Source organism: Bombus pyrosoma, linkage group LG13 (genome assembly GCF_014825855.1).
Source record: "Bombus pyrosoma isolate SC7728 linkage group LG13, ASM1482585v1, whole genome shotgun sequence".
NCBI lineage: Eukaryota > Metazoa > Arthropoda > Insecta > Hymenoptera > Apidae > Bombus > Bombus pyrosoma.
In genome coordinates this window covers 2,816,385-2,830,853 of record NC_057782.1, presented here as the reverse complement: position 1 = coordinate 2,830,853, position 14,469 = coordinate 2,816,385, and the positions used below count along the sequence as shown (strand labels likewise).

At 35.2% G+C, this 14,469-nt stretch overlaps 2 protein-coding genes across 5 annotated transcripts in view; one reads left to right on the top strand and one right to left on the bottom strand.

Annotated features, from left to right (window-relative positions):
* Positions 1-14,469, top strand: part of LOC122574515 — a 130,179-nt gene that overhangs the window by 1,680 nt on the left and 114,030 nt on the right. For 2 of the 4 annotated variants that reach the window (XR_006319086.1, XR_006319085.1), the window contains one exon: positions 2,121-2,886. The exons of 1 other annotated variant lie outside the window; for it this stretch is intronic. The gene's annotated coding sequence lies outside the window, so the exon portion shown is untranslated. Of the gene's footprint in view, positions 1-2,120; positions 2,887-14,469 lie in introns of those variants that run through there. One more of the 4 variants, XR_006319083.1, reaches the window with a different exon arrangement.
* On the bottom strand, positions 3,244-5,166 carry LOC122574367 (piggyBac transposable element-derived protein 4-like). Its single transcript, XM_043741882.1, has 3 exons — positions 5,119-5,166; positions 4,228-5,050; positions 3,244-3,281 (listed from the first exon to the last, which is right to left on the bottom strand). Exons 1-3 carry the CDS (start codon positions 5,164-5,166, stop codon positions 3,244-3,246), a joined length of 909 nt encoding a protein of 302 aa, XP_043597817.1.

The following is a 14,469-nucleotide window of genomic DNA, read 5'->3' as shown; positions in this document are numbered from 1 at the left end:
GAATTATTGATTTTAGGCGGGCGTATATTATTTTTTCTAGGATTTTTGAAAACACGGGAAGTAACGATATTGGTCTGTAGGATGCTGCTTGGTGTGGGTCTTTGCCTGGTTTAGGTAGCATTATGATCTGTGCTAGTTTCCATAGTTTAGGATAGTATTGGATTCTTAGTATTGCATTGAATATTATTGTCATTAATCGTATTGCTTTTGGGGGAAGGTTTTTTAAGATTTTACTATTGATTAGGTTGATTCCTGGTGCTTTATTGTTTTTTGTTTTTTTGATTATGTTTCTAATTTCTTGAGCTGCTGTATTAGGTACGGAGTAGTGCTTGTCAGTTGAGGTACTAGTATTTTGTGCATCTATGTCTGAATGACATTTGAAGTTAATGTTGTTAACATTATATGGAGTAAATGTGTTACAAAGGTGGTTGGAAAATTCTTCAGCTTGCTCTTTGTTGCTTCTGGTCCATGTGTTGTCTGTTTTTCTGATTGCTGGGATTAGTTTTATTGGCTTCTTTATTTTGTTCGTGGCTTTCCACAGAGAGTAGTTGGCATTCTCATGCGCAGAGTGTTTCTATGTATTTTGATACTTCGTTATTATTATGATCTTTTATCTTACTTTTTATTTTCTTTGCGAGTTTGTTTAGATGTTTTTTGTTCTCACATGTTCTATGTTTTTGCCATTTTTCTTTCACTTCCCTTTTTTATCTGATTTTGTCAAGGATGTCTGTTGAAATTATTTTTGTTTGCCTGTTGTTTGGTTCATAATTAGTAATTGCCCATACTGTTTTTTGTATAATTTCTGTCAGTGTTGTTACTGCCTGTTTGATATGTTCGGGTGTTTAGTAGAATATTGCAGTTGATTTTGCTCTCGTTTAGTTCTTTAAATGTTTACCATTTGATGGTTTTATTGTAAAGCGACTCTGATTTGCTATAGAGTATTGGTTTGCTTGTGTATTCTATTATTATCGGTGCATTATCGGAGCTAAGCTGAAGACTGGGTGTTATCTTTAATGTGTTTGCGTTTAGTCTTTTTATAACTGCAAAATCAAGGAAGTCAGATATTTTGTTTAAATCTGTCGGCCAGTATATTGGTCTTCCTGTGAATAATATGCTCAGATTATTAGTTCTAATATATTTTGCTAATATTCTACCTCAAGGTGTGTTAATTCTTGAGCCCCATAACGTGTGTTTTGCATCGAAGTCTCCTGCTGCGATGTATTTGTCACCTAAGGATTGAAAATACTGTTCCCATTTTTGTAATGTCATTTTGTGTTGCGGTGGTGTATATACTGCTGACATTTGGAAGTAATTGCTGTTAGTTTGTATTATAACGGTGGTTGCTTGAACGTGTCCTTGACTAATTTGACTATGTAAGTGGTGTTTGATATCGTTTCTTATTATCACTGGAGCCTTTCTGTGTGCTTTTCCTAAGGGGTGTCTGGTATCATAGATGGTGTAATATGGTATTTTCATATAGCTTTTTGGTGTGAAATGTGTTTCTTAAACAAGTAATATGTCAATATTATTGTTATACAGAAATGTTTTAGTTTCTAGTGCCCATTGTTATAGACCATTTCGTATTTTGCTCACTTATCATGTTTGTTAGCATTTCAGTGTTTTTGATGGATTCCTTGAGCAGTTCCTTGATTTCTGTAGCATTGTTATTGTTGTTGTTTTGGTTTTGGTTGTTTAAGGATAGAGTTTGGTTAGTTACATCTTTCATTGGTGAACTGAAAGAATTTTGGAGTGGGATGTCTTGTAGCCACTGTTGCTTTTCTGTATCTGATATTTTCATAGCACTTGTGCTTGGTATTATTTTATGCTTTTTGTGAGCTGTTGCTACCTTTCAGTTTTCATCTTGATAAGAGAGTTCGTTGTTGTAGAGTTCCTCTTCTGTTTGCAATGTTTCCACTTCTTTTATAGCTGAACTTTCCTGTTCTTTGTTGAGTGGTTGTTTTCGGCTTAGCGTATTTGTAGCTTTGTTTAAATAGTATATTTCACCTCTGTTTGCTATTTTGATTGGCAGCATTTGTTGCTTGCAGCTTTTATCATTTGGCATTTCGTTGACGTTTTAACCACCTAAATTTACTACTTGTCGCACTTTCACTGAAGCACAGTTTCTCACGTCTGTTTAACTCGGCTGCTCGGGCAGAACTGTCGTGAAGGAACACATGGGTGGAAATTATTTCAACCAGTACGATGAAGCGAAAGATGCAATGTCAAAGTGGTGTCAGGAAACCGGACGAAAATTGTTTAAAGATGCGCTTTGTTGAATATAAGTTAAATATATATACGTTGAATATCAGATTACGTTAGTAATAAAGTATTTTTTCTTGTATATAAAATATCTTATTATATTTTGTTCATATTCTTAAATAGAGGGAATTAATTAATTATTGACTATCGTACGTGCAAGTATTGCACTAAAGTTTGGAATCATTTCTAGTATTTACCGTTTATGGGAGGGAAAAAGATACGAAATAAATGTAATTTAATTTTATTTGGTTTAATAAATTTTTTCTCGTTATGTTATTTCTATCGCACATTTTTATTGCTATCATTATTTTTATATTTCATCTTCTTACTACATCTTTGCTTTTCATAGTATTCACAACTTTTGATTATTTAAATTGCATAAATATGAAGATAAGTTAGGGACAAAAATGTAAGGCATCGTACTATTTTGTCAATTTATATTTAATATATAACATAAATAAAGTTTATTCTATATACATATATCGTTTTACACTGTTATTGTTTATGTGGTTGGTTAGTTGATTAGACTAAAATATTGATATTTAACATAATTTATCAATATCAACTTATCTTAGAAAATGTAAATATTTAAGAAAGTTGGTGAAAGAAAATCAGAGGACATATCTTTAAAACGGGGAAGGTACAAAAAATTTAGTAGCTTTGTTTAATTTTCAGTACTTTGTTGCATCTGTTATTATTTATCCGCCTTGGTAAAGATTTATATAACTTCTTAATCGTTTCTTGTATCTATTGATGCCATTCATGTTCAATGCATTGTTTTATCTGGTCGATAGTTAGAAATTGTCGGTCGTTGGCATATACCGCAAGATATCCCTAAATATTTTCGGTAATGTTGAGAGCCAGAGATCTTGCTGAGTAGTTTAGAATTTGAACTTCTTCATTTGCGAAAAATGTTTTTGCTACTTTGGTCGTGTGAACGGAGGTATTGTCATGTTGAAATATGAAATTATTTCCAGCAATTCTTTACTCCTTCATTAAATTTGAATTTTTTTGACAACGTTCTAATAATTGAGTATTATAGAATATGATGAGCATATTCAACATAGTTGCGCAAAAGGACTGCATTGCACTAAGAGGGACGTTGAGCAGCCGCTGTGCTTTTCAGTACTACTATCGGCACTTCAGCATCTGTGGAGCTATTTTGCTTTCTGATATGATGAAGAAATATATGATGCAACTTTTCTTAAGCGTTTCTTCAAGATAAAAGTCTGCTTTATCGTATGGTATGATTTCACTTAACGCTATACTCTTATGTTTTAAGATAAATTGAAAAATATCTGAACATTGATGTAAAATCGGTATCCTTCCACTTTTAATCATAGTTTAAACATACATTCATAACGTATTGAAGCAGTGTATTTAGGAAAGTGTACAGAATCTTCCGACGTAAACAGAAATTGAACAACTTTTACAGCTATGCCACAAAATTTTTTTAACACTAGAACTACCGACGTTTGAGAGGTAGCTATCTCTACCAAAACAGGACAAAATGACTAACCTTTAAAAAATACGTAATAATGGCATATTTTTATATTTACTGATTTATTATTATCTTAGAAAAGGAACTACATGTTCTGAGATCATACAAACTATATAATAACAACTATAATAAGAACAATAAGCACAATAATGAAGAATATTTAGTACCCAAATCTTTGGTAACAAGAATATTAAAATAAATTTCCATTGGTAAATATAAGAAGTATAATATGATAATATAATAATAAACGTAATAAGTATAATAGAATAAATAAAATACATATATAACTTAAATTATTAGGTACAAAAGTTGTCATTCGTAACATTTCCTACAAACGTTAACTTTCTCCTGCGTGCGTTTTCCGCATACATATTTTTTACAAACATTGCAAATGGTGGTGGTCTTATTATTTTTACAATACCTTATCTGACAATATTTACGCGAATAAGACGAGTTCTTTGACGTACTTTGGATCTCAGATGCTCTTTGTTCCACTCGTGATTTTTCATTGTCAGCGGCAAGTTCATCTGCCAATTGAAACATAAACTCTTTTCTGGATATCTGCTCGCCTGTGGTTTCCTTATATAAAATCCAGGCATCTATGCTAGCTAAATCTAAAATATTAAAAAATACTTGAAGTGGCCATCTTCTTGATCCCGACTTCACGCTATATTTTTTTGCCATTTGGTCTGCTATATATACTTCAAATTTTGTCTTGTTACAAAATTCGACCGTTTCAGGTAAGCCCTTTTCGCTTTTTCCAATTTTGACGGTTTTATGTTTTGAGCTCGGGATAAAAACTTTCTTCCTCGGCTTACTTTTATAAATTGCGAGTGTAATCTCATTTGATCGATACAGTAGCGACGAAAAGCGAGCCATAGTATCCTTCTTCGTTTTACAAATTTTAGGGAGTTCTCTTCTGTTTCCGCGTATTATGCCAACCAGTGTGGTTCTTTTGGCTAATAATTTATATGCCAGTGACAAACTTGTAAAACAATTGTCGGTCGTTATGGTTCTTCCCATCATACTATACGGTTCAATAAGTTTGAGTACCACAAATTCACCCAGAAGTTGCGATGGTGCTCGGTTTTCATTCTTTTCTAAACAAGGAAACCCATTTAGAATATATTTTGTTTGAACATCAGGTGCCAGCCAAAATTTAATTCCGAATTTGTCGGGCTTATTCGGTAAATATTGTGTAAACCTGCATCTGGCTTTGATTGGGGAAAGTTGCTCGTCTATCGTAATGTTTGCACCAGGTTTATAGCAATTCTGGCTATTTTCAATAAACTTACCCCATACGGTTGATATTAGTGCAAATTTGTTATTTTTCAAACGTTAACTTCTATCGTCTTTACCAGCCAATATGCCGGGTCAACTTGTCCTATACTGGTATAAGTAACCATGACACAAAATTTCTTTTATATTAAATGAATAAAACAAAATTAAAGTTTATTATATTATTCCTTTAACTATCCCTGCAAAAGTCATTACATCATTGCGGAGAAAAAATATAACATAAAGCATGAATTTTAAGATAACGTTGTCAAAACTTTAAAATTTTGACCCACGTGGTAGTTGTAATGTTAAATCTGAAAACTATAAATTGTTTTCAAAATCTCCAGAAATTAGATTTTCTAGAGAAAAACGATCTGTAGATTTGGAATTAGCACCAAAAACATTATGAAAACACTTAATAGCAATGGGAACATCGAGAAAAGTTGAAATTTATTGGACAGTGTTATATTATACCTATATATGGCTAACAAATTGATTCTTCCATCTCAAGTATCTTGCATTTGCACCCATCGCTCTTTAAAGAATTTTCTGATCGGCGTATTCTGTATACAAGAATATCATCGTTTAAAAAATAATGTTACCTGAAATCTCTCTCTCTCTCTCTCTCTCTCTGCATAATATTATTTATTAATATTTCTCTCTCTCTACTTTAAACTATCAGTATGATTACATATGAAATATGCCATGTAAACTTACTGTATTGAATTAACGATATCTTTGTATTCAAATCTATTTTTCCTAAAAACTAGGACAGTAACTGAAAAATTATAATTATAAAATTATACTTATATTTTTTATTTATAGGTATTAGTTTTGCAAGTAATCTATGTCTTACTATGTTTTACCGGATACCCTATGTAAGAACTTCCAGAAATAAAATAACATATACACGTCACTGAATCATGATAAATAATTATTAACTGAGAATATCGGTAATAACTGAATAAATTTCTTACATTTTGATGACTAACAATTACATTGTCATAGAAAACTATGACCACCGAGCTCTTTATCATGTCATTAAAAATTGTTTATACATATAACACTATCTTACCCTATATGCAATTGGTAATTATTTAGTGGTTAGGTCTCCTCGCAGGTTTCGATTCCCTTAAAATTTTAAAAACGTTGCAATTGATCAGAATCGCGAAGAAAAAGTTTAAGATTGCGTTTTACGACTTTCTTTATCCGGGCCTGTTATGAAAATTTAAACACAGTTTGAAAATTTACGTCAGTTATATACATATATGCTGAAAATTTTATCGAAATCGATTGTTCGATAAGTGGTGAAAATCTGCGATTTTTGTAGCTTATAGCAACGTTAATCGATTTCGATGAAATTTTTAATGTATATATAACTGGCATAAATCTTCAAAATGTGTTGTTTAAATTTCCATTACACACCCAGATGAAAAAATAGATCTTTGAAACAGTTGATCAGAGATTTGATAAAATGTGCTTTTTTTTGACTGATATTGTTCTTAGCAATTGCGACCAATTGCGACTTAAACAATTTTTTTTATACTAGTAAACTATTTCTTCCAATTTCTTAAAAAAACGGTCAAATTGTTTAGTTCAATTTTAAAAAAGCTTAGGTGTCCGAATATCAATGGGAATAACTGTATCTTAGAAACTAAAGCAGGGTGGTTATTATTTGCTTTGGAAAAAGTTGTTCAAAATGATTACATTGACAATATATTTCAAGGGCATCGAAATCAGCGAGAAGACAGAACTTCTAAACGATGAACATGTAATTTTGTTTACTAGAAAAGATAAGTACATATTGTAAATAATTTAAACAAAATTGCATCAAGCAGATGAAATCGCACGAAAAGTTGTTTACATAACGTTGGAACAGAAATAGGGATCGGAATTATTAAGCGAAGGCAGTCATTGATGTTGGGATAGAGAAATTTCCTGAGCGTACGATACGCAAACGAAAATAATCGACACGGTTGAAATCATTGGTGATTATCGTTTCCAACCGAGATACAACTGCGTTTCTATGGAGCGGCAATCAGGAAGATTAAACAGTGAAACGAGAACTGTCGGCTTCACCGAAATGCAAATTTGGTCACATCAAATTAAACTGACCACCACGAAGGCGCCAGTCGTGCACTCTCGCAGTGGAAATGTCAATCGAAATGCTCGAAACGTGTTTTCAGAGGCAATTAAACGTTGAAAGGATGAACTATGACATCGAGGATTATTTGCCATTTTGTATTGTATATTGTATATACATACACATGTATGTTATATATACACTATGGATCATAAGTATTGTGATATCTGTTAGTTTTACATAAAACGCGATAATCGACTGACATTACCAGAAAAACGATTAATCGGACAGAATTAAAAACAGAGTAAGAAGCGTAAACATCGCCTCTATAATTTCCTGGTTTTTAAAGCTAATCGGTATACGATAAAAAGATTTGTACGATCATTTTGAAACCACAGTTATGAAGTCCTGTAATCAATTTTTCATAACAATTCTTTCCAGTTGCTCTGAATCACGAAATTTCACTTCTTCTGTATATAAAAATCCAGAAGCAAACTGCAAATAACAAATCATAGATTCGTAGCCGTAGGGCACCATGGAATTCCATTTAAAATATAATGCAAAAAGGAGAAGTATTCTTCCTTTATTTTAATCTTCAATATTCGGTATTTCCATACATTTTTGAGACTTGAAATAAACGAAATAAATAAAATGAGTAAATACACAAATCAGATAATAATTTTCTCACGATTCTCAGGTTTACCTTACTTTTCATAAATATTCTAATATTTAATCTAAGTAATAAATAATCTAAGTAATAAAAGCAAAATGATACAAAATAAATAAAGTTTATAGATTTGTATGAAATACATTTAGTGTGCGAGCGCGTCTTTTGGAAGAGGTACAGCAGTGCATTTTGTTTTACTGAAGTATGGTTGAGCACTGGACAGGGATCGCATTGTCAGAGACACGTTCGCACGTGTCTGCTACCATAGTTAAACGTGCGTGACCGCCAATAAATAAATAATTTAGTCCCCTCGAAAACCACAACACAGGATCACGAAAAATCAAAAGAAATTTTAAATCGGCCACTGCCTCAGATTAACGACATTACGACGCTGGAAGCAGTGAAAGACAAATTTAATATGTATTTTTTGCAAAACAAGAATATAATTTTCGAAAGATTCAACTCAGGAGTATACAGATGGACAAAAATGTTGATTCATCTGTTACGGCGAATTCGTCTGATACGTTGGACGAAACGTGCGATTATGGCACTCGTTAAAAGTAGATCTAATTTGTGCTCGTATTATCTAATGATGCGTGAGCAATATGGAAACATCAGAGCGTTCAAAACTAACACCCGATTTGATCGTGGAGAAAACGATATTGCTATGCAAGGAGATAACAAACCACAAGGAGAAAACCGTGTGTATAAACAAATTGAGACTTCTTGAAGCATTTTCAAGAATAAGAAGCCGCAAAAGAAAAGGACCTGTACGCAGAAAAGAAAGAACAGAGCGCAGTGCAACCTATGTGATCTTCATAGACGTTCGGATTCGAACAGTTGTCTTGCGCTTCGACGAACTTGTCAGTGCAAGAAAGTCGGATATTGGGATCGAATGTGTAAATAGAATAGCGTTCAACGATTGGAGAAAGATGTTCGCGATGCGGTGTTTTTAGGATCGATAAGTGGAGATGCGTTAGGTGGAAAATGCGATCTTTTGTTTAACTTGGAAATATTGGATTTTGCCGAAAATGCATATTCTTTTATAGATATTTTACAGATATAGATTGACGTAGAGTTATTTACGGGGCAAATGGTAAGAAGCTATTAGTTAATGTTTCCCCAACCTTAATTTTGCGAGAAATTCTGTCGTTAGTAAATTCAAAGTTAGTCTTTTGCAAAATCTACTCGGAAAATCCGAAATGCGAAAATTAAAGTTAGTAAAGAAGGTAAATAATCTTTGAATAGTTGATTCTGCAAGTGCGAAAATAATTCGCGAGTCTGATCAAGGTCTTAGTGGTCTTGATAAATTCAAAGAAGAACTAAATGCATTTAAGAGAGAGTATTGAATCTTTTTCTTAATCCACTCCGCATGCCAGTGAAGTAGCCATATATACCGTTATTTCCGAAACTAAAAGAAGAACTAGATGTTATTAAATTTGATATTAGGTTTGATATTTAATTGATCCACACGGATTCGGCTTTACGTTCTGTATTTCTCCACCATGTACAGCCATATGAACACACCGGATACACTTAGATAATTAACACGTGGTCGACGCCTAAGACAAAGGAGCGTCGTTAGAACTCCCTTAACAGTAAGGATATCCATACAGTCTCTCTTGCTGCCTTTTGCATCGCTACAAACTCTGCTTCGCATGTCGATTGAGATATAATTGGTTGTTTCTTTGACAACCAAGAGTATGAAGACATACCCACTCGTAGATTTCCTATCTACTGAACAGCCCCCAAAGTCTGAATCGCAAAACACCTCCAAAGGTTGTCCTATCTTTTGGTATACTAGTTTCAGGCCTTTGGTTTTTAACAGGTACTTGAAAATCCGCTTCACTGCTTTCCAATCAGATACAGTCGGATTTGCACATCTTTGGCTTAGTTTTCCTATTGTACACGCGACATCAGGACGGCTTACAGTAGCGACATACATTATATGGCCCACAGCCTATTCGTACAACTTATTACCAAATGGTTCATTACACTCAATGTCAAAACCAGTTTCACACTACTTAGCTAGCGGTATTGAAACTCCAGCCTCACGAGTAATGTCAAAAAGATCCAGCATTTGACTTATCTGTACAGATTGGTCAAACACAATAGTAGTATTGTTTGGCTTACTCAAGTGGATGGATAGAAATTGAGTATCAGTACCCAGCATCCTAACATGTAATTTCTCCTTAATCCTAGTTTTGAACACATCAATCATAGTCTTCGTTCTAAACGCAAGAATGTCATCCACATACACAGGTACAATCAGATCTTTGGATGCATTAACATACACACATGGATCACTCATACATGGCTTCAGATTCATACGATTGTTGTCTCTTCCAGCGACTCTTCCAGATTCTTCTAACGGCTTCCAATCGCCTTTTGTCTCAACTGAGACCTGGACGCCCTCTGACGCTTACACACACATTCACATGTACAGTGTAAATGCATCATCTACCTAACACGCCTCCTTAAATTTATACTGTACACTTAATCGTATTTACATGCTTGTCAAATTAATTAACAGAAAATGTAGCAATTATTGTTTTATTTACATTCCTCTTATTTTACATTCATCCATGACCTAAACCTTTCGAATTTCTCCCTACACAGTGCCTTCGTAAAAATATCCGCAGTATTTTCGTCTATACTTACTTTAATTATATTTATCTTGTTTTCCTTTAAGTACTCGTGAACGTAGTGGTAATGAACTTCAATGTGTTTAGAATTTTTTGTGAAATTTCCGTACTTTGCTTTACTTATCATTCCAGAGTTATCCTTATAAATTTTTACAGGGATATCGTCTATATTTACATCGAAGATTTTCATAACTTCTCAAATAGACATTAATTCACTCACCGCTTCCGATACAGCTACATACTCTGCATACGTCGAGGCTTTTGTCACACACCTTTGTTTTTTAGACTTCCAACCAATTACATTTCCATACAATTTAATTACATATCCAGAAATAGATGTCCTATCTAAGTGATCTCCTGCCCAATCAGCGTCCACATAACAATCTATCGTTTCACACTTTTCATTCCTTTTATAATGTAACCTCAAATCTTCAGTCCGGTACAAATATTTCAATATTCGCGAAGCATATTTAAGATGTGTCTCGCTACAACAATCTTGAAATCTACTCAGATAATTCACACTATAACTTATGTCGGGTCTGGTATTTATACTAATATAGAGCAATGCACCAATTAAATTCTTGTATCCAATGTCCTCTTTATTTATCTCAACTTTTTCAATTTTTAAATTGGTCTCCATAGGTGTACAGTACAATTTGCTGTCTTGTAATTTATATTTGTTTGCTAATGATTCAATGTATTTCGTTTGGCTTAATCTCATTTCATTTTTAATATATTATTATTATTTATTTTAGTCCGTGTCTTTCGGCTTTGGACGAACTTTCGATTTTACATTTCTTACGCTTATTTTGCTCCTTATATATCTACCTCCCCTCTTATCTACTCTATTGTATTGCACTTCCTTAGATTATTCTATCTCTCACAGTTAAAACTAATGGCTAAAAACTATTCCAACATATGACTACACATTATTGCCACTTTTGGGTTTTGCCTCCTTGCTGTGCTACTTTCTTGTCTTTCCCCCCTTCTTGTATTGTCCTTGACCTTCTCTTCTCTATTATTGCTTTTAATTCAGTTAGTCCTTCTCCAGTCTCATTTAGTGTTTTTTCCATGTCTTTTGGTCCTCCCGTTATATCACTTTCTTCTATTACATGTCTCAGGTATTCTCCTTGCCTTTTACATAGTCTGCATTTTTTTTCTTCCTCTTCCTTCCAGTATTCCCTCGTTTGGTCTCGTTTCCACATCTGAATCTGGCTAGAGTTTTCCTGTCCTTTCACTTCATCTTCTCTTCCAAGTACTTTGGTATCTCATCTTTGGTTATTTTTCTGTAATGTCTGTTATATTTGGATTCCCTTATCCTTTTCCCCTCTCTTCTGTTTCTCTCTTCCTTCTTTCTTCTATAATTTGGTCTGCTGTCAACCTTTCTTGCTCTTCTCTTGCTTCCCTCTGTGTCCCTCCATTTTTCACCTCTTCTAATCCCTTCTTTCTCTTTCTTGCTCTTTTCCCTTCCTGGCCACTTCCCCAGTTTCTCTCTCTTTCTTTTATGCACTCTTTTACCAGCTCCTTTTTCGATTCTAGGCTTTTCTCCTCGAAACTTGCTGCTCTTTTTAATGCTTTTTCCTTGATTTCTTCTAGCTTGCACTCTTCTATCAGTATATAGTTTGGTGTTGTCATATCTAAACCTAAGATCCATTTCACGTATCTTCTTCTTATCCTATCTAGTCTTTCTTCCATGTTCTAGCTCCATACCTCTGCTCCAAACAGCGTCACGCTCTCTACCAATGTTCCAAACATTTTCATTCTCCTCTTGTAGTCCTGTTTGAATATTCTTTCTCCTACGCTCCATGTTTTCTTCATTGCTACTGTTGCTCTCTTTTTCCTGTTTTGTATGTGCTTCTCATTACTGCCGTTTTTCTATAGTATGTACCCTAGGTATCTTATCTCGTCCACTTCTTCTAATTCTTGCTCTCCCCATTTCCATTTTCCTTGTCTTCTTTTATTCCTTCTTTTTTCGAATACTACTATTTTTGTTCAATTCCGCCCCCCCCCCATTTCTATTTCTAACGGCATGTGGTCCGACTCTGTTGTTTTTCCGACTTTCATGTCAATTATTTCTTCTGTCGCCTCCTGATTGCCAATCACATAGTCTAATACTGAGTTTCCTTTCTCCCCAATATAGGTCCACTCCTCTCCTTCTTTATCCCTGCTATTGATTATCGTCCAGCCTCTCTCTTCCAGGTACTCCAGCAGGGTTCTTCCTTTCGTGTTTATTGTCTTGTCTTTTGATCGCCTGCTTCTTTCTTTCCCTAGTTCCTCGTTTATCGGCCCTCCCTCTTCTACCGTTCTTGCGTTCCAGTCTCCGCCGATGATCATCACTTCCTCTCTCTTCCGTCTACTCCTTCCTCTATTTCATTCCATGTCTCTTTTGTGTCTTAACTATAAACCACCATTATCCTGAACGTCTTATCATTGTATGCTATTTTTATTTTCACTATATTGTCACTTATTTCTTTGTATTCTAATTCTCTCAGTTCCTCTTTCATGCCGGTTATTATTCCCCCCTTTGCTCTTCATTTTTTCCTTATTCTCCTTGCTGCTCTGCATTTCCAGTCAAATTCTTTGGGTAGTCTATATTTTACTTTTTTCCAATTGTCTTCCTCTATCCATGTTTCTGTGAGTCCGATCACGTCGAATGTCTTTAAATATTCCCACACCTCCTTGTCTTTACATATTATCCCTTCTACATTCCAGAAGCACATTTTCATCCCCTTTGTATTCCCCCTCCCCATTTTCCCCTTTTTTCATTTTTCATCCCCTCTCTTTCTTTCTTCCTTTAGCCTCTCTTCGTTTTCGTTCAATCTGTACCATGTGTTCTCCACTTTTAGTTTCTTGTAACCTATCCTTACATATTCGCCCTTTTCCCTTTTTATTCTGGCTGCCCTTCTTATGTGTTGCTGTATCTCCCTTTCTTTTCTCGTCAGATCGTCGTCTATGTAAACCCCCTTTTCCAGTTTGCTTTTCTCCTTCATTATCCTTATTTTCTCCTCCCTCGACTTCATCGTCGCCACCATTATTGTGTTCTTGTCTCCTACCCTCATCATATGTGCTCTTTCTACTTCTGCTCCTATTCTCATTTTTTCACTTATCAACTCCTTTACTGTCTCTCCGAGCTGATGATTCCTTTCGTGACCGGGGAGGGGATGGATCTGACTTCGACCGAGTCGTCGGATGAATTCCCAAACATCCCAAGCGTCTTCAAGGTTTGCGAATCGCCCAAAAGTTGTTGATGGTTGATCTCTTCTGTGGAAAGCCCGTGTAGCAATTCGTTGTCATTCGAAACCCATTTTCGTATGTTTAAACCGGCTAGTCGGAGTAACTCGGCGAGTTCTGTTCTAAGTGTAAGGGCTTCGTTTTTAGTTTCAGCTCCGGTGAGAGCATTGTCGACGTAGAAATCCCGCTGCAGTACCTGCGCTGAGCGCGGAAATCGATGTTCCTCGTCTTCTGCCAGTTGCTTAAGGCACCGAATGGCTAGATACGGGGCTGCGGATAAGCCGAATGTTACTGTGTTAAGTTGATATGTTTCGGTTTCTCCGCTCGCGCTGCGCCACAATATCCTTTGATATTTTCGGTTCTCTGGTCGTACGAGGAATTGCCGATACATCTTTTCAATGTCGCCAGTGAGGACGTATTGATGAGAGCGGAGTCTAATGAGTATGCAAAATAAATTCTCTTGTAACTTGGGTCCTGTATAAAGCGCGTCGTTGAGGGAGATTCCGGTGGTGCTTGGTGCCGACCCGTCGAAGACTACCCGGAGTTTGGTGGTTTGACTCGACGCTTTGATTACGCCATGATGTGGTAAATAGTATCCGTTATCATCTGAGTTGACCTTTGTCATATGTCCCAATGCCAGATACTCCTGTAATACCGTTCGATACTCTGTTTCGAAGCGTTGAAATCGGCGGTTGAGTGAGGCGAGTCGTTTAATTACCAGCGTTTTGGAGGGTCCGAGTGATTGGAGATGGTTGTTGAATGGTAGAGCGACTATGTATCGTCCTTCGCTGGTGCGTCTGATATG

Coding starts and splice junctions, on each gene's coding strand:
- LOC122574367 (XM_043741882.1), bottom strand. CDS start 5,166: ATGGTTACTTATACCAGTATAGGACAAGTTGACCCGGCATATTGGCTG. Junction 5,051..5,118: donor TTGACCCGGCATATTGGCTG/GTAAAGACGATA, acceptor GTATGGGGTAAG/TTTATTGAAAATAGCCAGAA. Junction 3,282..4,227: donor AAGAGCATCTGAGATCCAAA/GTACGTCAAAGA, acceptor CTCAATTATTAG/AACGTTGTCAAAAAAATTCA.